The sequence below is a fragment of the Hemitrygon akajei genome, chromosome 14 (assembly GCF_048418815.1).
Source record: "Hemitrygon akajei chromosome 14, sHemAka1.3, whole genome shotgun sequence".
NCBI classification, from domain to species: Eukaryota; Metazoa; Chordata; class Chondrichthyes; order Myliobatiformes; family Dasyatidae; genus Hemitrygon; species Hemitrygon akajei.
Genome location: NC_133137.1, coordinates 20,950,160 through 20,973,532, shown reverse-complemented (window position 1 = coordinate 20,973,532; position 23,373 = coordinate 20,950,160). Strand labels below are relative to the sequence as shown.

The following is a 23,373-nucleotide window of genomic DNA, read 5'->3' as shown; positions in this document are numbered from 1 at the left end:
CTCTACACCGTTCAGATAATAATCTGCCTTCCTGTTCTTACTCCCAAAGTGGATAACCTCACACTTATTCACAATAAACGCCATCTGCCAAGTATCTACCCACTCACCCAGCCTATCCAAGTCACCCTGAATTCTCCTAACATCCTCATCACATGTCACACTGCCACCCAGCTTAGTGTCATCAGCAAATTTGCTGATGTTATTCTCAATGCCTTCATCTAAATCGTTGACGTAAATTGTAAACAGCTGTGATCCCAATACCGAGCCCTGTGGAACCCCACTAGTCACCACCTGCCATTCCGAGAAACACCCATTCACTGCTACCCTTTGCTTTCTATCTGCCAACCAGATTTCTATCCATGTCAATGTCTTCTCCCCAATGCCATAAGCTTTGATTTTACCCACCAATCTCCTATGTGGGACCTTATCAAATGCCTTCTGAAAATCAAGGTACACTTCATCCACTGGATCTCCCCGTCTAACTTTCTGGTTACATCCTCGAAAAACTCCAACAGATTAGTCAAGCATGATTTACCCTTGGTAAATTCATGCTGGCTCGGCCCAATCCTATCACTGCTATCTAGATATGCCATTATTTCATCTTTAATAATGGACTCTAGCATCTTCCCCACCACCGATGTCAGGCTGACAGGTCGAGAGTTCTCTGTTTTCTCCCTCCCTCTTTTCTTAAAAAATGGGATAACATTAGCCATTCTCCAATCCTCAGGAACTGATCCTGAATCTAAGGAACATGGAAAATGATTACCAATGCATCCACAATTTCCAGGGCCACCTCCTTTAGTACCCTAGGATGCAGACCATCTGGACCTGGGGATTTGTCAGCCTTCAGTCCCATCAGTCTTCTCATCACCGTTTCCTTCCTAATGTCAATCTGTTTCATTTCCTCTGTTACCCTATGTCCATGGCCCATCCATACATCTGGGAGATTGCTTGTGTCTTCCTTAGTGAAAACAGATCTAAAGTACTTATTAAATTCTTCTGCCATTTCTGTTTCCCATAACAATTTCACCCAATTCATTCTTCAAGGGCCCAACATTGTTCTTAATTATCTTCGTTCTCTTCACATACCTAAAAAAGCTTTTGCTATCCTCCTTTATATTCCTGGCTGGCTTGCGTTTGTACCTCATTTTTTCTCCCTGTATTGCCTTTTTAGTTAAGTTCTGTTGTTCCTTAAAAACTTCCCAATCATCTGTCCTCCCACTCACCTTAGCTCTGTCATACTTCCTTTTTTTTTAAAGCTATGCAATCTCTGACTTCCTTTGTCAACCACTGTGGCCCCTTTCCCCCCTTTGAATCCTTCCTTCTCTGGGGGATGAACTGATTTTGCACCTTGTGCATTATTCCCAAGAATACCTGCCACTGCTGTTACACTGTCTTTTCTGCTAGGATATCCATCCAGTTAACTTTGGCCAGCTCCTCCCTCATGGCTCCATAGTTTCCCGTTAACTGCAACACTGACACCTCCGAGCTGCCCTTATCCTTCTCAAATTGCAGATAAAAACTTATCATATTATGATCACTACCTCCTAATGGTTCCTTTACTTCAAGATCGCTTATCAAATCCTGTTCATTACATAACACTAAATCCAGAATAGTCTTGTCCCTGGTCGGCTCTCGTACAAGCTGATCCAAGAATGCATCCCATAGGCACTCTACAAACTCCCTATCCTGGGGTCCAGCACCAACCTGAATCCCAGTTCACTTGCATGTTGAAATCCCCCATAACTACTGTGACATTACCTTTGCTACATGCCAATGTTAACTCCCTATTCAACTTGCACTCAATATCCATGCTACTGTTTGGTGGCCTGTAGACAACACCCATTAGGGTCCTTTTGCCTTTACTGTTCCTCAGTTCTATCCACACAGACTCTACTTCTCCTGATCCTATGTCCCCCCTTGCAAAGGACTGAATCTGATTCCTCAGCAACATGGCCACCCCACCCCCTCTGCCCACATTTCTGTCTCTACGATAGCAAGTATACCCTTGTACATTCATTTCCCAGGTCTGATCTCCCTGCAGCCATGTCTCCGTTATCCTGTAGGCACTCTACAAACTCCCTATCCTTTATCAGGTGTAAGCTGTGCTTCAGATAGGAGCTGTTTTTGAATGCTTTCTCTTAAGATTGAGGTGGCACGGCAACAGCAGCCACTCAGACCTGGTGTTAATTTAATTTTCTAATTTAAGTTTGATACACAATTTTCAATTAGGGCACATGGATAACAGAGCGACTATCTACCATTGCCAGATACTACTATAATACAGAGATCACCCAAAAACAAACCTTCACAAAGATCTGCTGGTTGAATTACGCGACCTCAGCTTGCTGAGGGAAACGGGCTTACATTCCTCGGACTCGCATGACGCTGGTAGCTGGAGATGGAGATGTCGCAAGCGTTGTGCGAGGAAGCGGAAGCGAGGCAAGCGGGCAAGGGTCCGTGCCAGGCTAAAAGCAAACCCTAGCCGGCCGGCTCTCCCGTCCATTTTGCTCTCCAATGTCCATTCCCTGGACAATAAATTGGACTACATCCGACTCCAACGAAATACTCGGTGGGAGTACAGAGTCTGTTGTACGTACGACTTTACAGAGACATGGTTCACTGATGGAATTTTGGATGCCGCTATTCACTAGACAGGCTTGCCTTGTTTCGAGCAGACAGGGATGCAGCTCCTCCGGTAAGACTCGTGGTGGTGGTGTGTGTATTTACATCAACATGGAATGGTGTAAGAACTCTGCTGGTTTCCAGACGCTGCTCATCACAAGTGGAGTTTGTGGCAGTTAGATGCAGACCATTTTATTTGCCACGGGAATTCACCTCTGTTTATATATTCGGTGTCTACATTCCCCCCAGCGCTAATGCTAAGGAGGCGCTCTGTGAACTGTACGGGGCTATTAGTGAAATGCAGAATGCACACCCTGATGGACTGTTTATTGTTGCCGGTGATTTTAACCACGCGAACCTTAAGTCAGTGCTCCCCAAATTCCATCAGTATATGGACTTTGCAACGAGGGGGGAGAACACGTTGGACGTGGTTTACAGAAACATCCCTGATGCATACCAGGCAGAGCACCCCACCCCCCATCTCGGTTACTCAGACCACATTTCTGTTATGCTAATCCCAGCATACAGACTGCTTGTCAGGCGCTCCAGACCAGTCCAGAAGCAGGTGAAAACCTGGCCAGCAGGAGCCATCTCTGCTCTTCAAGACTGCTTTGAGCACACTGACTGGCACATGTTCAGGGAGGCTGCAACCAATGGCGACTCTACATAGAGGAGTACGCAGCATCAGTGACCAGCTACATCCACAAGTGCATTGATGATGTTACTCTGTCCAAGACCATCACTATACGTGCTAACCAGAAGCCATGGATGACCGCGGAGGTGCGTGCGCTGCTGAGGACCCGCGACTCCGCCTTCAGAGCAGGCGACAAGGCAGCCCTAACAATAGCAATGGCCAAACTGTCCTGAGCCATCAGAGGGGCAAAGCGTGCACATACCCAGCGAATCCACAGCCACTTCCAGGACAGCGGCGACACACGGCACATGTGGAAGGGCATCCAGGACATCACCAATAACAGGACAACATCACCTGACTGTGCAGGTGATGCCTCCCTCCCAGATGCGCTGAATAACTTCTACGCCCGTTTTGAGGCAGAAAATGACATGGCGGCAAGGAAGTCCACCCCTCCTACAAATGACCAGGTGCTGTGTCTTACCATGGCTGATGTGAGAAGAACCCTGTGCAGGGTCAACCCATGGAAGGCTGCTGGACCAGACAACATTCTTGGTAAGAGTGCTCAGAGGATGTGCAGACCAGCTAGATGTCCTCACTGACATCTTCAACATCTCCCTGAGCAGCGCCACAGTTCCAACGTGCTTCAAGGCTGCCACCATCATCCCCGTGCTGAAGAAGTCTTCAGTGTCCTGCCTAAATGACTACCATCCCGTTGCACTCACATCCATCATCATGAAGTGCTTCAAGAGGCTCGTCATGAGACATATCCAGACCCTGCTGCCCCCCTCACTGGACCCTCTGCAGTTTGCGTACCGTCCCAACTGCTCAACAGATGACGCCATTGCCATCTGGACAAAAAAGCCACATACATTCGGATGCTGTTCAAAGACTTCAGTTCAGCATTCAACACAATCATCCCTCAGAAACTGATTGGAAAGCTGAGCCTACTGGGCCTGAACACCTCCCTCTGCAACTGGATCCTAGACTTCCTGACTGGGAGACTTCAGTCAGTCCGGATCGGGAGCAGCATCTCCAACACCATCACACTGAGCACGGGGGCCCCCCAGGGCTGTGTGCTCAAGTCCACTGCTGTTCACTCTGCTGACCCACGACTGTGCTGCAACACACAGCTCAAACCATATCATCAAGTTCGCCGATGACATGACCTTGGTGGGTCTCATCAGCAAGAATGACGAGTCAGCTTACAGAGAGGAAGTGCAGCAAATGGACTGGTGCAGAGCCAACAACCTGTCTCTGAATGTGAATAAAAGAGATGGTTGTTAACTTCAGGAGGGCACGGAGCGAGCATTCCCCGCTGAACATCGACGGCTCCTCGGTAGAGATCGTTAAGAGCACCAAATTTCTTGGTGTTCACCTGGCGGAGAATCTTACCTGGTCCCTCAACACCAGCTCCATAGCAAAGAAAGCCCAGCAGCATCTCTACTTTCTGCAAAGGCTGAGGAAAGTCTATCTCCCACCCCCCATCCTTATCACATTCTACAGGGGTTGTACTGAGAGCATCCTGAGCAGCTGCATCACTGCCTGGTTCAGAAATTGCACCATCTCGGATCGCAAGACCCTGCAGCAGATAGTGAGGTCAGCTGAGAAGATCATCGTGGTCTCTCTACCGCCATCACGGACATTTACACTACACGTTGCATCCACAAAGCAAACAGCATTATGCAGGACCCCATGCACCCCTCATACAATCTCTTCTCCCTCCTGCTGTCTGGGAAAAGGCACCGAAGCATTCGGGCTCTCACGACCAGACTATATAACAGTTTCTTCCCCCAAGCTATCAGACTCCTCAATACCCAGTGCCTGGCCTGACACCTTGCCCTATTGTCCTGTTTATTATTTATCGTAATGCCTGCACTGTTTTATGCACTTTATGTAGTCCTGGGCAGGTCTGTAATCTAGTTTAGTTGCGTGGTTTTTTTTCTGTGTTTTTTTTTTATTACGTAGTTCAGTCTAGTTTTTTGTACTGTGTCATGTAACACCATGGTCCTGAAAAACGTTGTCTCATTTTTACTATGCACTGTACCAGCAGTTATGGTTGAAATGACAATAAAAGTGACTTGACTTGAAGACTCCACAAACTAAAATATCTCTCAGTATATCATTAAGCCAATTACCAAACTGACAATGCTCAGACAATCTCTTCAATTCAGCCACATTCACTGAAATGGACTCCTTTCTGATTCTGCTTATGAAACCAAAAGCATTCTCCAGTCAACAATTGCTTTGGTTCCAAGTGTCCCTGCATCACATTTACAATAACAGCAAAGCTAACTTCTCATGGTTTGGTTGGAGCAGTCAAACATTGAAGCAAACTATATGCCTTTAAACACAATGCATTTCGCAAAATTGGTACTCATTTGCTATTTCTATTGCTTCAAAATACTGTTCCAATAGTTCAGTATACGTGAGCCAATTACTCGTCTTGTAATCAAATTCGTCAATCTTTCTGATGTAGCAGGCCATCAACGCTTTTATTCATGATTATTATCACCCAGTACTCACTTTCTAGAAACCTGTGAATTCCGATTTTTAAAACTTTTTTTAATAACTTGATCATGTCTTCCCTTCCAAAGAATATGTGGTGTGCTGTTTTTTTAAACAACCAATTGTTACACATGCTGGACTACGTCTTTTACTCGACATTCCTCTGCATTTTGCTGGTCTTGAACTGTCTCTGGGTCGCTTTAAAAATACCGTGCTGCCACTGTTGTTTTCTAACTTCAAAACATTAAATTAATTCAAAGGAAGATAAGGAGTCTGAAAACATGGTTCTCCTCTGAGTTTACTTAAATCGAGGTGTGCACATATCACGTGGTAGCATGATGACATAAGCATTTTTACATATAACTATTTAAATGTACAAGAATGCTTAATCAAACAATATGTACAAGATTATTCAAATATTATTGAAATGTTAAATACAAAATAATCGGGGGTTGTGGTAAAAGACGGATGAACATGTGATTTGAAATCATAATCAGATCTTTCGTGATCTTATAATTGTGAAGAAGATTAAAGAAGCAGAGAACTTTATTGGTCTAATCCTGTGCCCAATTCTTATGTTTATATGTATGTAAATGGCACAAATAGAAAGCAGAATATCAATAGTAAGATAGATACTTACCCTTGTTTCACTAATTCAAAAACTGAAAAAGAAATACAAATAATATATCAGATTATATTTTATTTGCTGAGTCACGCAGAAGTACACTCTCAATGCTGTTTATCTTGGTACTTAATTCTTTATGATTTACATCAACTGTGTATTTATCAATTCTGTTTTCACTGCTTGTTTATAAACATATTTCCAAAAGAAAGTGTGAACCTCTGCCAGTGTTAGAAACAGACGTGCATTTTAAGCTTATCTGCTGCACTTTAAACATTTAATTATCGCAGTAGGATGCTAGTCTAAATATTATACTTTTTTTGATTTGAAAGTTGGTGTGTACTTCAAGAAGAAAACTTCCACCTATATCAGGATGACCCAGAAACTGCACAAACATAAATGGGATAGTTATCAATATTTACCTGATGTCTGATCCCCTCTCCTTCCATTTACTGCCCAAGACAAATGCATTTTGCCTCCATAACTTTTTAAGTTTCCTTTATTATGGTTCCCTTTCTCCTCCTGCATTTTTCACACTTTATTCATCTCTATTAATCATTATGTTGAGGTTATTAATACAAATTTTATACATACCAACTAAGAGGAATGGTTTTTCCTCTAAAACATTCTGCAAGGTATTACAAATTTCCCTGCAACTTTTTTTTAAGCTTCATGCAATTTAGTAATTTTAATTGTACACCTTACTTAAAATGCAAGATAATGAACAAGAGCAATAGCATGGTCTCTCAAGCCAGCTTTGCATTTCAACAAGATCATGGCTGATCCTGTGCCATAAATCTACTTCTACATCTTTTTACATATTTAAAACTCAAAAATATCTATTAACAAATATAGAGGATAAAATTTAATATTATAATTTAGAATACTACATATTTAACATTCTGCTTTGGAACTCACAAAAGTGATCTCCTCCATAGACAGAAAACCAAACTCAAATGGGTAACATTATTTCAAATCATTTCTCTTCAGTCCAAAAGGGCTACCCTGAGATTCTAGCTGTCTTGCACTTTAATTTTGCATTCACTCCCACTCTGAACTCTGTCTTGGGCCTCCTAAACTGTTCCAACAATAAATGAACAGCACATAAGTGCCATTACAAAGAAGGGACAACACCACCTTCATTTTCTTAGAAATTTGTGTAGATTATGCTATAAATCTGTAGTGGAGGGAAAACTGACAGGCTGCATCGCAGATAGGTAAGGAAATGTTAGTGCCCTTGAACAGAAAATCATACAAAAAGTAGTGGATATGGCTCAGTCCATCACGGGTAAAGCTCTCCCCAACACTGAGCACATCTATAGGAAGCCCTGTCGCAGGAAAGCACCATTCACCCCTCAACCAGCAAGCTCTTGAAAAAAAGGGAATTTAATCTAACTTCATTAGAGATGACTTCATTCAATTTCACTTGCCCTGTTATTAAAATGTTCCCACAACCTATGGACTCACTTTCAAGGACTTTTCACCTTAGTTCTCAATATTTATTGCTTATTTATCTATTATTATTTCTTTCTTTTTGTATTTGGACAATTTGTTGACTTTTTCATACTGGTTGAACACCCGTTGGTGCAGTTTTTCATTGTTTGTGTTATGGTTATTACTCTATTATGGAATTATTGAGTATGCCTGCTAGAAGATGAATCTCAGGATTGTATATAGTGACATACTATATGTGTACTTTGATAATAAATTTACTTTGAACTTTTGAGATTCAGCATGTCACTAAACACTTTGACAGACCTATAGATGTACAGTGGAGAATATCCTGACTGGTTGCATCACAGTCTGGTATGGAAACACCAAGGCCCAGGAATAGAAAGGGCTACACAAAGTGGTAGACACAACCCTGACCATCACAGCATTGATGTCCGCTCCCCCACCAATGAGTGCATTTACATGGAGCGGTGCTACAAGAAAATAGTATTCATCACCAGGCCATATTCTCTTCTTGCTACTACCATTGTGCAGGAGGTAGCAGCCCCACACCACTTGGTTCAGGAACAGTTATTACCCTACAACCATCAGGCTCCTGAACAAGCATGGATAACTTAATTCACTTATACTCTGAACTGATTCAACAAACTACAGACTCACTTTCAAGGACTCTTTACAACTCAGGTTAGAGTCACAGAGTGATGAACACTACAGCACAGAAACAGGCTCTTCGGCTCATCTAGTCCATGTAAAACCATTAATTTGCTTAGTCACATCAACCTGCACCTAGACTATAGCTCTTCATAACCCTCCCATTCATATACCTACCCAAATTTTTTTTACATTTTAAAATCGAACCTGCATTCACAACTTGCATTGGCAGCTCGTTCAACACTTTCACCACCTTCTGAGTGAAAAAGTTCCCCCCTCAAGCTCTTCTTCAACACATCACCTTTCACCCTTTGTTAATGATCTCTAGTTGTTGTCTTACCCAACCTCAGTAGAAAAAGCCTGCATGCATTTACCCTATCTATACCACTCAACTTTGTACACCTCTGGGAAATCTTCCCTCAATCTTCTACATTATCCACAAATCCTGTCAGACTTGCTGAATATTTAAAGGTATTTCAGTTTTTATTTAATAGATCAACTTTGTTGAAATTGGTAAAAATTATCTTGGGAGGTGGTGATGCCAACATTTACAGACTAAAATTCACATAAGAGACTGCACTCCAAAAATAACTTGCTGAATACAGTATTATAGAAGAGTTTTGTATAATAAGGTGAAAAATGGGATTGTATCCTTTTATGCCCTGTAATAAATAGAACTTAATCATAAGATCTCTTTGAAACCTCCCGTCTCTCATCTTAAAATTACGCCTTCTTGTTTTTGATACCTCTACCACTGGATAAAGATTTTGACTATTTACCTTCTCTGTGCCTCTCACCTACTTCCAATGGGTCATCGCTCAGCCTCCTGGACTTCAGAGAAACAAACCCATCTTAACCAATCCCTCCTCATAAATGAGGTAATCTAATCCAGGCAACATGCTGATGAATTTCCTTCACTCTCTCTCCACCATATTGTTTCTCTTGTGTGGTGGCCAAAATTGTATACATTCCTTCATGAATGGCCTACTAGTTTTGTAAAATTTCAACAAAAGATCCAAACCCCTATATTGTAATCCCAAACCCTTGAAGGCAAGCATACCATATGTTTTCTTCACTATTCTCTCCACCTGTGTTGCCATTTTCAAGGAAGTATGAACTTCAGCACCATGGTCTCTCAATTCATCAACATTCTTTAGTACCTTAGCATTTACTGTATTTGCCTCACCCCGTGACTTTCCAAAATGCATCACCTTACACTTGCTGGGTGGATTAAATTCCATCTACCAAAGCTCCACACAACTTTCCCACTGATCTATATCCTCTCCACACCACCACCAATTTTCATGTCATTCACAGACTTACTAATCCAACCTCTTCCTTCCTACAACTGAAATGTTTGAAATGATTCATTATACCAAGTTGAATATAATTTATGAATTTATGACATTTTTAACTTAGTAATTCTTTTTAGAATGAACTATTTCTAAGCTAGTCCGGAACACAAATGAACTAACAGAAGGCTTTCATTGGACATACCCATATACAAATGATCCTCATTGGGGTCATCAAGCACCTGTAAAGGAGAGTGATATCATTGAAATACGCCTATACTTTGAACAAGACTCAGTATTAGAATACATCGTAAAGACACAGAACCATAATTAAAAAATTAAGTTGTAGGTTCACTACAAACCATTTTAGCCAGCACTTATTATCTACTGTTAGCAAATAAACATTAAGATGGTGGTGGACCTACTTGAACCCTTTGTGCAAAACATTAGTAATATTTACAATAATATCACTTTTATTATCATTCAGAGAATCAGGAGGTTTGGGATCCATGGAAACTTGGCTCTGTGAATTGGCTTGCCCATAGGAGACAGAATGTGTTTGTAGATGGAGCAAATTCTGCCTGGAGGTCAGTGTCTAATGATGTTCCTTAGGGATCTGTACTGGGACCCTAGCTCTGAGTATTTTTAATAAATGACTTGGATGAGAAAGTGGGAGGGTGGATTAGTAAATTTGCAGATGACATGAAGATTAGTGGTGGTGTGGATAGTGTAGAAGGTTGCCGAGGTTTATAAAAGTACATTGGTAGAATGCAGAATTGTGCTGAGAAGTGGCAGATGGAGTTCAACCCAGATAAGTGTGAGGTGATACACTTTGGAAAGTCAAATTTGAAGGCAGAATACAGGGTTAATGGCAGGTTTCTTACCAGTGTGGAGGAACAGAGGGATCATGGGGTTCATGTCCATAAATCCCTCAAAGTTGTTGTGCAAATTGAAAGGTCTGTTAAGAAGACATATGGTGTATCAGCCCTCATTGGTCAGAAGAATGAGTTCAAGAGCCACAAGGTAATGCTGCAGTTCTATAAAACACTGGTTAGACTACACTTGGAAATATTATGTTTAGTTCTGGTTGCCTCATTATGGGAAGGATGTGGAAGTCTTAGAAAAAGTGCAGAGGAAATTTACTAAAATGCTGCCTGGATTGGAGAGCATGTCTTATGAGATAGGTTGAAAGAGCTAGGGCTTTTCTCTTTGGAGCAACAAAGGGTAAAAAGTGGCCTAATAGAGGTGTATAAGTTGATAAGAGGCACAGATCAAGTGGACAGCCAGAAACATTTTCCCCAGGGTGAAAATGCTCGTATGAAGGGGCATTATTTTAATGTAATTGGAGGAAAGTAAAGAAGGATGTCAGAGGCAAGTTATTGTTACACAGAGGATGGTGGGTGTTTGGAATGTGCTGCCAGGGGTGGTGGTAGAGGCATTAGGGACATTTAAGAGTCTCTTGGATAGGCACGGGGATGATAGAAAAATCGAGGGCTATGTAGGAGGGAAGGGTGATATTGACATTGGAATAGGTTAAAAGATCAATTACAGTATAGGCCAAAGGGCTTGGACTGTGCTGCAACGTTCTAAGGTCTATGTTCTAAATTATAAGACACTTTGCAACATGAGGTAGTCAATTCTGATAAATCTTATTGTTTTACCTATCATCACACTGCATATATTTCTGGGTGTTTAACTGAGAATTGGAAAATATTTTAATTTTGTAGCAAAATTACTTTAATCCAGCATAAGCAATTGAAAATATTTTAGCCAAAATTAATTAATTTTGCTATATGGCTGGTTTGTAGAAAATACTGTAAGGAGGGCAATCTATTTCCTATATCTTAAATGCACAAATCTCTTCCAGCATTCTACAAGATAAAAATAGAATCACCAATAACTTATTTCACACTAAAACAGAATTCAGCAATAATGAAAATGCCTAAACATGTTGATCATGGGAAAACAGATGTTTAATGAATTATGTACAGTTGAAACTCTATATTAATATAGCTATTTCCCTAGACTGTCAAACCAATGATGTATTCAAATCTGCAAACAATACTGTGACTAAGTTTATAACTGAGCTTACACTAAAGGGGTGAGTACTTTCTGATGAGAGGTTATGTTTTTAATCAATTTTTGTACTTTTGTTGTCCAGGTTCAATTCAAGGTTTATCCATTAATAATTATAAATTTACACAAAGTTGGGCTTACACCAGACTAGATGGGAAATTACATATTAATATATTACTTCGTGCATATGTAGCTTACTGTGGAGAAGTGTAAAAGCATATGATACATATTATTTCATCAGGTCTTGGCCTAAAATGTTGACATTTTATTCCTTTCCATAGATCCTGCCTGACCTGCTGAGTTCCTCCAGCATATTGTGTGTATTACTCTGGATTTCTAGTATCTGCAGAACCCTTTGTGGTCATTTACAGTAAATATTATTCAGTTTTAACCATATGCTCATAAGCAACAGTTGCAAGTATGAAAAGCTGTGTGATTTATTGTGTCTCTGGTAGATTAGCACTGCAGCATAATTGTAAGGTGGTACTTTTACCACTCGTTACACTTCTGCCATTAGTGTGGTACATGCAATATTGCCTTATTAATGTTTTGAACATTCAAATGGATTTGAAACCTCTATACCACTTTACATACATAATAAATAAAAATGTCAACGTGGGGAAATGAGCCAAACAGGACAAACTGCTGTAAGGTGGTGGAAAAGATGTGGACAGAAGGGCCCCAAAGAGAAATTAGTAAGGAAATGATGTAAAACATGTTCATATTTCAATGAGGATCCACTCTAAAATGTAATAACCTGCTCAGAAAAGTCATATTGAGTTACACCTTGGCAATAAAGGCTTTCTTTCACATCCATGAAAGAACCTGGTCCAGATGTGGGAACTTACTTCGTTAGCTTGAAACATTCCAGGTTCTAATAACATAAGCAATGACAGGGCCTTGAATGGCACACTGGAGAAGATATTCAGAAAATACTATGAAAACTTTGACAGCTCTCAGGGATTTTGAATATTTCTGAATGTAATAATATTCTGAAATATTTGAAGACTTAAAAAGATGCTCTAATTATTAAAATAGTTGTAAAAATAAATTTTAAGTTAAATATATAACTTATTCAATGATAAGTATACAATAGTGTCTTTTAAGAGCCTCTTAGATAGGTACATAGAGCTTAGAAAAATAAGAGGGTTATGTGCTAGAGAAATTCTAGGCAGTTTCTAGAGTAGGTTACATGGTTCGCACAACATTGTGGGCCGAAGGGCCTGTAATGTGCTGTAGGTTTCTATGTCCTATGATAAGTAATGTAAAACAGAACACAATTTAAAACAAAAACTTTATCTTACTTTCACTCCACCCCGTATATATGGGACTTGGACACTAATACTTTTTTTTTGCAAATTGCCTCACAAGCATGCTGTATTAGGAATTATTCCCTCCTCCAATATTCTCTCATGCCTCATGACATAGCTGCTCTTCAGAAAAATCAAATTTCTGCGAACTTTTTATATTTCTTCACAAAACCATAATAGGATAAATGAACAACATACACAAAACGCTGGTGGAACGCACCAGTATTTTGTGTGTGTTGCTTGAATTTCCAGCATCTGCAGATTTCCTCGTGTTTGCGTTATAGGATAAATGAGTAATGTTTTAAAAATATTTATTATGCTGGAGAAATCTTTCAGCAATAAAATAAGGCAACATATGAATACTTCAAATACTGTTGCAGCATGTTTGAAAAAAAGACAATTAAGGTTTGCAAACTGATACAGCATTTTAAAAATAGTTAAGATAACAAATTATGTTCATGCATGTAGGATGCAGATTAAAAGAATTCTGATAATCAAACTATTTTTAACAAATATTATAGTCTTTTCAGTTGTTAAATAGTAAATAAAGAAAAAGTCAAAACCTACTTCAATTAGCTTGACCACATTTGGATGATCCAACTTTTTCAGAATAGCAATTTCTTGGTACACACAATCCAAAGGTCCTTTAGGCTGCACTGAGGTTTGTGGAATTGCTTTGGCACCTCTAGGTGGAGGACGACCTAATAAGCAGATGAGATCCATCATTTTCTTGGTAGCCACATACTTAAAGTATCTGTGCTTAAGTAGTCTTCCACACAATTTGTACTTCAACACAAGATAACCACTACTTTAAAAAGCTGTTCACATGTCCAATGATGATAGAAGTAAAATGACAAGTATGCTTTTGTTCCAAACTAAAAAAAAAACTACTTTTGAGGGTTTAAATGAGGGAGCTCCCTTGCAAATGGTCAATCCAACAACTGCCTGCACTTGGTTTCTACTGTATCATGGTATCAATAGATAAGGCTGTGCTGGGGGCTTCCACTTGAAGGACACTGTGTGATGCAGTGGGCCATAAGTGGCAACTGGGCAGCTGGCTCTGGAACGAAATGCCCCATCACCCAGTATTATGATCTTCATTGACTTCTTACAACACTATAAACATCTTTGATTTTCAAACATTTAAAAACTGACAAAATAGATTAAAAAATTAAAAAAATAAACATTAAAAAATAACTAATCTTACTGAGTCTTCAGCTCACAGAAAACCAAAGCCATTGCTAGATTCAGTGGCCAGTCTAGCAGTGCAAAACCAAGTCAGATATATCAGCATACAATGCCTGATATATTGCAAGCTTCTTCACTAAAATATTCAGATTCAAAAGCCAAAAGTATGCTGACAGTGGAGCATTAAGGTCAATGACATTTAATCCTGCCTAATAGATACAATGTTGAGATATGAAACCCACAGCAGCACTGCTTGAAGCATACTTTTGAAAATTTAACACTGGACATCATTAAACATAGAACATTAGAGTACAAGCCTTTCAGCCCACAATGTTGTGCTGACCTTTTAACCTAGTCTAAGATCAATCTATCCCTTCCTTCCTACATACCCTCTATTTTTCTATCATCCATGTGCCTATACAAGTTTCTTAAAGCCCCTAATATATCTGCCTATACCATCATCCCTGGCAGGACTTTTCATGAACCCAATACATTTTGTGTTTAAAAAAAAAAGTACCTCTGACATCTCCCCTTTACTTCCCTCCAATCACCTTAAATATATCCCCTGATATTAGCTATTTCTTCTCTGGGAAAAAGTCTTCGGGCATCTATTCAATCTATGCCTCTTACCTTATACACCTCTATCAAGTCTCCTTTCGTCCTTCTTTGCTCCTTCAACCTATCTTTATAAGACATGCTGTCTAGACTGGGCAGCATCCTGGTAAATCTCCTCTTACCCACTCTATAGCTTCCACATCCTACCTATAATGAGGCGACCAGAAATGAACACAATACTCCAAGTGTGATCTAACCAGGGTTTAATGCAGCTGCAACATTACCTTGTGGCTCTTGAATTCAATTCCCCAACTAATGAAGGCCAAAACACCGTAAGCTTTAACAACCCTATCAACTTGCCCAGCAACTCTGTGGGATCTAAGGATGCGGTCCTGTAGTGTATTAATATTTGAGTGATATTGTGAATATATAGTTTGGTTACATAATTCATTATGGGTTATATGTAAGAAGTACATGAATGCCGTATATCACTACACCAGCATGTCATACGTGAGTGCCTCACTAAAACAAAAATAAGTACGTATGTATCCTGGCTCCTGTGTTTTTCTTTCAATTACTTCCTGGAGTTATAAAACATAACTGTGGTGATGAGGAAGTTCTAAAATGAACTCAAGATGACTACCTACTGTTGAAGCGCAGCAGGTTTTTCTTTACAAGGGGAGTGAGAGAGACGTTCAAGTTTAAAAAAGACAGAAAATGGACTAAACAAACAAGCAACGAGCACAGCCATGGATTCTTAAAGAGTGAGTACGGGATGATGATGATGACGATGATAATAATAATAATAATAATAATAATACATTTTTAAAAAGGAGAAATGGCTGGCTACTCGGAAAGACAGATGCATCTGATTGCATAACAGATAACTGGATGATGTATAATGAACGAATTGGGAAGTATTTTGTAACAAATGAAATAGTTGATGACAAATGGGTGCCAGTGCTGCTGAGTGCAATGGGTGGAAAAACATACAGTTTGTTTAGAAGTTTAATTACTCTATCCAAACTATTCTAAATTAGCTTTGCTGATATCATTAACATAGGAACATTTAAAACCAAAATTACTGTTAATTGCAGAATGCTTTAGATTTCATAAGCGAATGAAATGGATGGGGAGTCCACTTGAGCTTATGTGGCTGAATTGAATAAATTGTCCAAGCAATGTCAGTTCAGTGATGGACTTAATGGTGCACTGAGAGATAGTTCAGTTTGTGAAATCTTAAAAGGAATTATTCAAAAGAGCTCCTCACCATGGAGGAGGTCCCAGAACCTGAGGTTGTTTCATAGCTACAAGTCTCACCTGTCAAGCAGAGAGACCACCCCCCCCCCCCCCCCCCCCGGGTCAGGAAATATATTTTCCTGGAAGAGTAAGAAATCCTCCACAGTGATTAAATCTTTAGACTTGAATGGAAAAATTTAAAAGATACTAGGCTGTGATGTCTATATAGTGACTTGAGAGTAATATGTTATATATTTGTGCTGAGATGCATTCTTTCTTGAGTTGATTTATAGCTAAGCAGGGAGGAGTGTAGCTTATTTAACATTTCAGTAATATTTGAGCAATATTGTAAATACAGTATTTTTTAAGCATTCTCTGCTTACATAATTATATGTAAGTAGTACATAAATGGCATATCCCATTATGTCACCATGTCATATGCGTGTACCTTACTAAAAAAACAAAGGGAAAACAAAATAAGTAGCCAAGTATCCTGGCTCCTGTGTTTTACTTTCAATTAGTTCCTAGAGTTACAAAACATTACACACCCCAAGATCCCTCTGGTCCTCCACACTACTAAGAATCCTGTCATTCACCCTCTATTCTGCCTTCAAATTTGACTTTCTGAAGCAAATCAATTGTACACTTTTCCAGGTTGAACTTCATCTGCAACTTTGCTGAGCTCTGCACCCTGCCAATGTCCCAATGCAACTTACAACAACCTTACACACTATCCACACCGCCAACCTTCATGTCATCTGCAAACTTACCCTTTCACTTCCTCGTCCAAGCCTAATCTGAAAAAGTGAAGCACCATTGGCCACTGAACTCCATACAGAATATGGAGTATCTACAACCACCCTCTGCCTTTTTATGGCAAGCCAATGCTGTATCCACACAAGCAAGTTGCCCTGGATCTCATGCTTCCGGACTTTCTGAATGAACCTACCATGGAGAACTTTATCCAATGCCTTACTAAAATCTATATGTATCACACCAACCTCTCTACCTTCAAAGTACTTTGTCACATCTTCACATAAGTCAATCTTGGGAGCACAAAATTACCTTCATACATAATATAAATGATTAACATTATTTCTTCTCTTTCCCCCTAAGGTTCATGATCAAAGTATAAAAAGCATTATCAAACAACTGTCCCCACATTTCCATTGTTTACATGGGAACCAATAGGTTTCCCCTTCTTTCATGTGGGGTAAAACATTCGCACATTTCAACATGATCTAAAGTTCATGCCCAAGGCAGTTCATGCCCTTTGTGTTAAATTGCCATAGAATCTGTATTCTAACACTCAGTATAGCAAAGAGTATCAACTTTATTTGCAAACCGAAAAAAGTATTCATTTTGATAAAGGTGTTGAAAATAATTAAGAGATAGGACAGATAGCAACAAACTGATAGCATTAGAATTACAGAAAGAAAACACAAAATACATTTGGGACAAATCAATAGACAATTTCCTCAAAGGATTTCAAGACTTGCAAAATACTCCATTGAGAAAGTATTTGATGTGGGTCATTTAGACCAATATCCGTTCTTAATGTAGATTATAGATTATTTACCTCCATCATGGCCAAACGATTAGAAGAGTTTCTACCCATACTGATATGTAACGATCAGACAGGCTTTATATGACAACGCCAAACACAAGACAATATACGACGGACAATTCACATTATGGATCATGTACAAAAAAATAAAATCGAAGCAATAGTGATAAGTGTGGACGCTGAAAAGGTATTTGATTCAGTTAATTGGAATTTTCTTTACAGAGCTTTACATAGACTTGGTTTCCAAGACACAATTATTAAAACTATTCAGACACTATATGACAACCCTACTGCTAGGATTAAAATCAATCGATATTTATCAAATAGTCTTACCCTAGAAAGGGGCACGAGACAGGGTTGTGCATGGTCACCGCTACTTTTCGCATTATATCTGGAACCATTAGCTCAATACATCAGACAAAATGAAGATATCAGGGGAGTTACTATTAAAGGGACAGAGCATAAATTGGCTTGTTACGGGGATGACATTTTGATTTATCTAGGGCAACCAACATACCCTTTACCTAAATTGATGCAATCCTTTGAACAATATGGTCAATTATCAGGATACAAGATCAACATAGATAAAACCCAATTACTTTCATATAACTATAGCCCACCAAGAGAAATTGAAAGTAGATATCCCTGGGCATGGCAAACAGAGTCTTTCAAATATTTGGGCATCATAACGCCAAAAGATTTGGCAAAATTATCAGAATGCAATTATCAGCCTTTATATAAAAAAAATTAAGGAAGATATGTCAAGATGGAACCTGATTCCTTTTTTTAGTCTCAGTTCAAGGATTGAGTCTATTAAAATGGATATACTGCCCAGACTGTTATATCTCTTTCAGACCCTACCAATAGAGATTAATCAAAATCATTTCAATGAATGGAACAAGATGCTATCAAGGTATATTTGGCAGGGTAAAAGGCCTAGAGTTCGTCTCAAAACTTTGCATAGAGATTATTATTTTGCAGCACAGTTGAGAGCTGTGATATGTTGGTGCAACCCATCATATGACACTCAATGGAGAAACATTGAGGAGCGAGTACTTCCCATCCTCATACAAGCAATTTTGGCTGATAACAACCTGCAAACGTACATAAATACTATTGATAACCCATGGGTGAAATTAACTCTTAAAATATGGAAAACTACTATAAAAGAATATAATCTAGAGGGAGATATTGCAATTCTTAAATGGTGTGCATATGACTCGGATTTTACGCCGAATAAACTGGATGCTAGATTTAAGGACTGGACATCTAAAGGAATAACAGAACTTTGCAGCATAATGAAAGAAGGAACACTGTTCAGTTTTGAAATGCTTAAAGAGAAACACTTATTAGAAAAACAAAATTTTTATCAGTATTTACAGATGCGACAATATGTTAATAGGACGCTTCAAAATGTAACTAAGGCAAGTACATGCTTGATAGAGCTATTTAGAAAAGCGTATAATTCAGATAATGGTAGTAAAATCATTTCAAGCATGTATAAGGGGTTGTCAAATCTTAAAATACATTCGACTTCATACATTAAAACAAAATGGGAAAAGGAAGGAGGGATAATTATATCTGAGGAAGAATGGCCAATAATATGGAGGTATCAATGGAAGTGTACCAGTTCACAGAAATGGAGGGATTTTGGATGGAAAAACTTGATAAGATTTTTTATTACACCCTATCAGAAGTCCCATTATGATAGTAACCTCCCTGTTTGCTGGAGAAACTGTGGAAATCAAAATGCAAATCATTATCATATCTTTTGGGACTGCCCTGTTATCAAACACTATTGGAGGGGGATACACAATGCCCTACAAGACATCTTTAAATGTGAAATACCCTTAGAGAGTAAGACCATATATTTTGGGTATATACCTCAAGAATGGTTGAAAAGAGATAAATATTTAATGAATATACTGTTGGTGGCTGGTAAAAAGACTCTTACTAGGAAATGGTTATCATAGGAGAGCCCAACTTTAAATGCATGGATGGAAATTACAATGGACATTTACAAAATAGAGAAGATAACAGCATCTGTTAATCATAAGCTGGAACAATTTGATTCATACTGAGAAAAATGGTTTAACTACATAATGCCTCATAGGCCTGATTTTATCCTCACAAACCAATGAATATGTTGGGGAAAAAAAAGATCACTCCCTACTCGTACATAGTTTTCTTCTTTCGCTTGCTCTTTCTTTTTTCTCTTTTCTATAAGTGTATACCTCAGATAAATATTATGTGGAGATTTGTGGCATATATGACTATATGATATATATGTACAATATCTGAAATACATCTTATAGAAATGTTTGTTTGATGATGAACTTCAATAAAAAATAAATTACAAAAAAAAGAGGAAGTATCTGAAATACTGAATAAAGATGGGACAAAATGGGACAAAAGGTAGTTCCGTTTCCACACTGCTGATATGGAAAATTCGTTGGGTCAGACAGTGCATTACATTTTCTAATTTCATTGATTGTGGAAACATTACTACATTTTAAAAGCAAACAGGTTACTTACGAGGAAATCCAGCTTGCTTTATTAACTTCTTTTTAGAAAGGACTTTCATTGCCTAACAAGAAAATTATTAGTGAATCTTTTAACTCATATTTCATTCTTAGAGAGCAAGACAAAAACATTAATCTTGAATTTCAGAAATATGAAAACATGCAGCAATATTTACTGGATTAAATGATAAACAAATGACTTTCATCTTTGTTATATTCCTATCCTGACAATATCCACATGTGGAGGGTCTGGCTTGCTGGCCCAAAACTTCCTGAACTCTATAAACAAGACCTGGACAATGTCAGATATCCTGATACAAAACTGATTATGATCCAGGCCTGAAAGGCATTTTGTTGGATGACCAAGGTCAGCTTGAGCTTTACCAGGTGTCAAAGCTGACAAACTTTTTTTATTATACCTATACAGGCATACTTAAAATATTAAAAATGCAATAAATTATTTCATTTTGAAGATCTTTAATAAACTTTAAGAAAACAAACATGATCAAAACATTAAACTAATCAAAACAACTTTTATTTGTCTGTCAGAATGAAATAATGAATACTTACTACAAAGCATGCTTTTGGGACAATTACGTTAATGAACTGAAGCCTACTTAGATTTTGTTAGCAGTTCAGATGAGCAACATCTGTAAACTGCTCTAAGTCAGTTAGTGTAAGCTTAAATTCCCAGCCTAGATATTGTAGCACAGAAATTAGGAAGCATTAGAGCATCTGACCACCAGATCTGCTGCTGAACTCAGTGGTAGGGAACAAATATTTCCAGCTGAGGAGCCTGCCCTCAGCTTTATGTCAGTCATAATTAATGTTCTGGAACAACCCTATACATCTGAATGGGTTCATCAACCTGCATGGAAAAAGTACAGGCAATGGTTCTTTTCACAATATTAGTGCATTAATATTTTAATTAATTTAAAACAGTAAAGTATGTTTTAAATATATTACCATTTTTAATCTTTTAAAATGTCTATCAGGAGCAGGATCACAGATTCGTCTATTAAAGGGATGATTGCCACCTGCAGGCTGCTCCATTTTGTGAGGCTTTGAATTCCACTGACTCCTCTGGACAAGGTTTATCCAGATGCAGAGACTGCTCTGAGGTGCTGGGTCAAGCACTATCTAGCCAATGTTAAATGGGTCACATTTGTGAGAAAATAATTACATTTATTTAGGTTATGTTTATCAACATAAAAACATATAACAGGAAATACTGCACCCCAACACGTACATAGTAGGTGTTATCATCTTCATTATATGCCAGTTTGACAACTCCGTAGGAACCCTACATAAAAAACAAATACTTTCAGAAGACAAATTGTATAATTCACAAATTAGAAGCATGATATTTCCAAAAGCTGTCTTAGTTATGAAATAAATTCACTATCAGCAAATTAGTATTTTGGTAAAAATAACAATAGAATTAATTGATTGTAAGTCACTTACAACATATGATTATTGATGCAAGTGTAATTAGAAAATAAATTCTAGCATTAGATCTCAGTTACATTTTGCAAACTCATGTTGCTCAGTACAGTTTGCATGGTGTCATAGGGCAGGACATCTTACAAAGTGCCTTGGAGGGAGATATTTTCTTTGCTAAAGAGCTTGAATTTGCCAATGTATTTTTGTTTTATAACAAAGTTCTTGAAAGTGAAAGAACTATTGCATTGTTGGATAGATTATCAAAACTTTTAACATGTAGGCTTTTTACAAAACAACTTTGTCTCCAATATTCAAATAGAAACATCCAATTCCATATGTCGGAGCCATGTATCTGTTTTCTATCTGTATTGTATTTGGTGTTGCACATTTATTATGGTAGTTAGTCATGTGGGTTGGGGTGTAATAAAAACAAAGAGTTTAGTTATGTAATCATGCTTTGTCAATAGGCAGTTAGAGCTAGATACAGCTGGGTATGATGTCTTTTTGTTGACTACTTAATTTTGCTTAAGTATGTGTAACTTGGCTTAATTTTAATTACGTTTAATATCACTAGATTTATCACTTAAAGATTGTTTGTTTTGCTAGTTGCTTATTAAAGGATCAAATACAATTCTTTGACTTTGAACATTATTATTAGTGGATTGGATCTGAAGGCACATCATAAAGGCTAACTCCTCATTCTTGGTCTCTAACTGCAGCATTGGAATGCTCAAGTAGCTGCTCTATCATAGGTAACAGTTTGAAAATTAAAAGTGGAAACTTGTTTATAATTATTTTACACTAGTACCCATTTGTTGATGCTTACCTTTCCAATTTCATCTTTTAACTTGTACTGGTTTAACTGCACACAATCCTAATTGTGAAAGAAAAAAAACTCAATAAATAAAACATTATGACTTTGTCTCCCAGAATAACAATAATTCTGTATCTTGGCCAATGAATTGTTTTCAATTTGCAAATGCACAGGCAATTAAATCTTATACTAGGAATTTCATTTATTTTTATAGTGGATTATAATTATTTAAATTGTACATATTTTAAAGCATTAAGTAGAGTATTTAAATTATTCAGAGGTAGCTATTTTCTGAACACATGAAATTTAAAGTTAAAAATGTATGAAGCTGTTAGTTCACACTAGTCTTACAGGAATCAGTGTGTAAGCTTTGTGTAAATGGGTACGTGGACTCGACAAACTATTTTTTTCTACCATATGATTCTATTAACATCAAAAGATATTGCGTCACCTATGCTACCTTAGTTATCCTAACACAGACATTCCCTTTGTTCACCCAAAATAGTACCATTTAAGGACACAAAACTTTAGCATATTCAGGTTTTCTTTGTTCACTAACACACAGAATACAAAGGAAGTCTGTGCACTGAATCGAGACTTTGAACTGGGATAAAACTACAAGTAAAATTGGTGATTTGGTATCAGAAAATGCTCTTTGAATCTTGATGTCCATTATTGAAAACTTCATTTAATGGAGGATTGTGCTTATCTGTGAGAACTGTGAGCAATTTTGGTTCAGAATACTGCTGTTGTTATTCACTTCAATTGTTTGCATGGTCTTTGTGACATCAATACCCCTGTCCCAGCGGAGTAAGAGCAAGGAACAGGAGAGCAACCCAAACCCAGACCATTACAACCTGCAATGGAAAAGAAGATCC

General features: G+C 38.2%; 1 protein-coding gene across 5 annotated transcripts in view; it reads right to left on the bottom strand.

The window, feature by feature from the left end:
* The window catches only part of LOC140738379 (calcium/calmodulin-dependent protein kinase kinase 2-like), an 81,735-nt gene that overhangs the window by 31,471 nt on the left and 26,891 nt on the right, over nucleotides 1–23,373 (bottom strand). For all 5 annotated transcript variants that reach the window (XM_073065606.1, XM_073065609.1, XM_073065610.1 and 2 more), the window contains exons 3-8: nucleotides 22,508–22,555; nucleotides 21,488–21,541; nucleotides 20,252–20,303; nucleotides 13,735–13,868; nucleotides 9,987–10,023; nucleotides 6,405–6,426 (exon numbers count right to left, since the gene is read on the bottom strand). In XM_073065606.1, coding sequence (XP_072921707.1) covers nucleotides 6,405–6,426; nucleotides 9,987–10,023; nucleotides 13,735–13,868; nucleotides 20,252–20,303; nucleotides 21,488–21,541; nucleotides 22,508–22,555 — 347 coding nt within the window. The remainder of the gene's footprint in view (nucleotides 1–6,404; nucleotides 6,427–9,986; nucleotides 10,024–13,734; nucleotides 13,869–20,251; nucleotides 20,304–21,487; nucleotides 21,542–22,507; nucleotides 22,556–23,373) is intronic.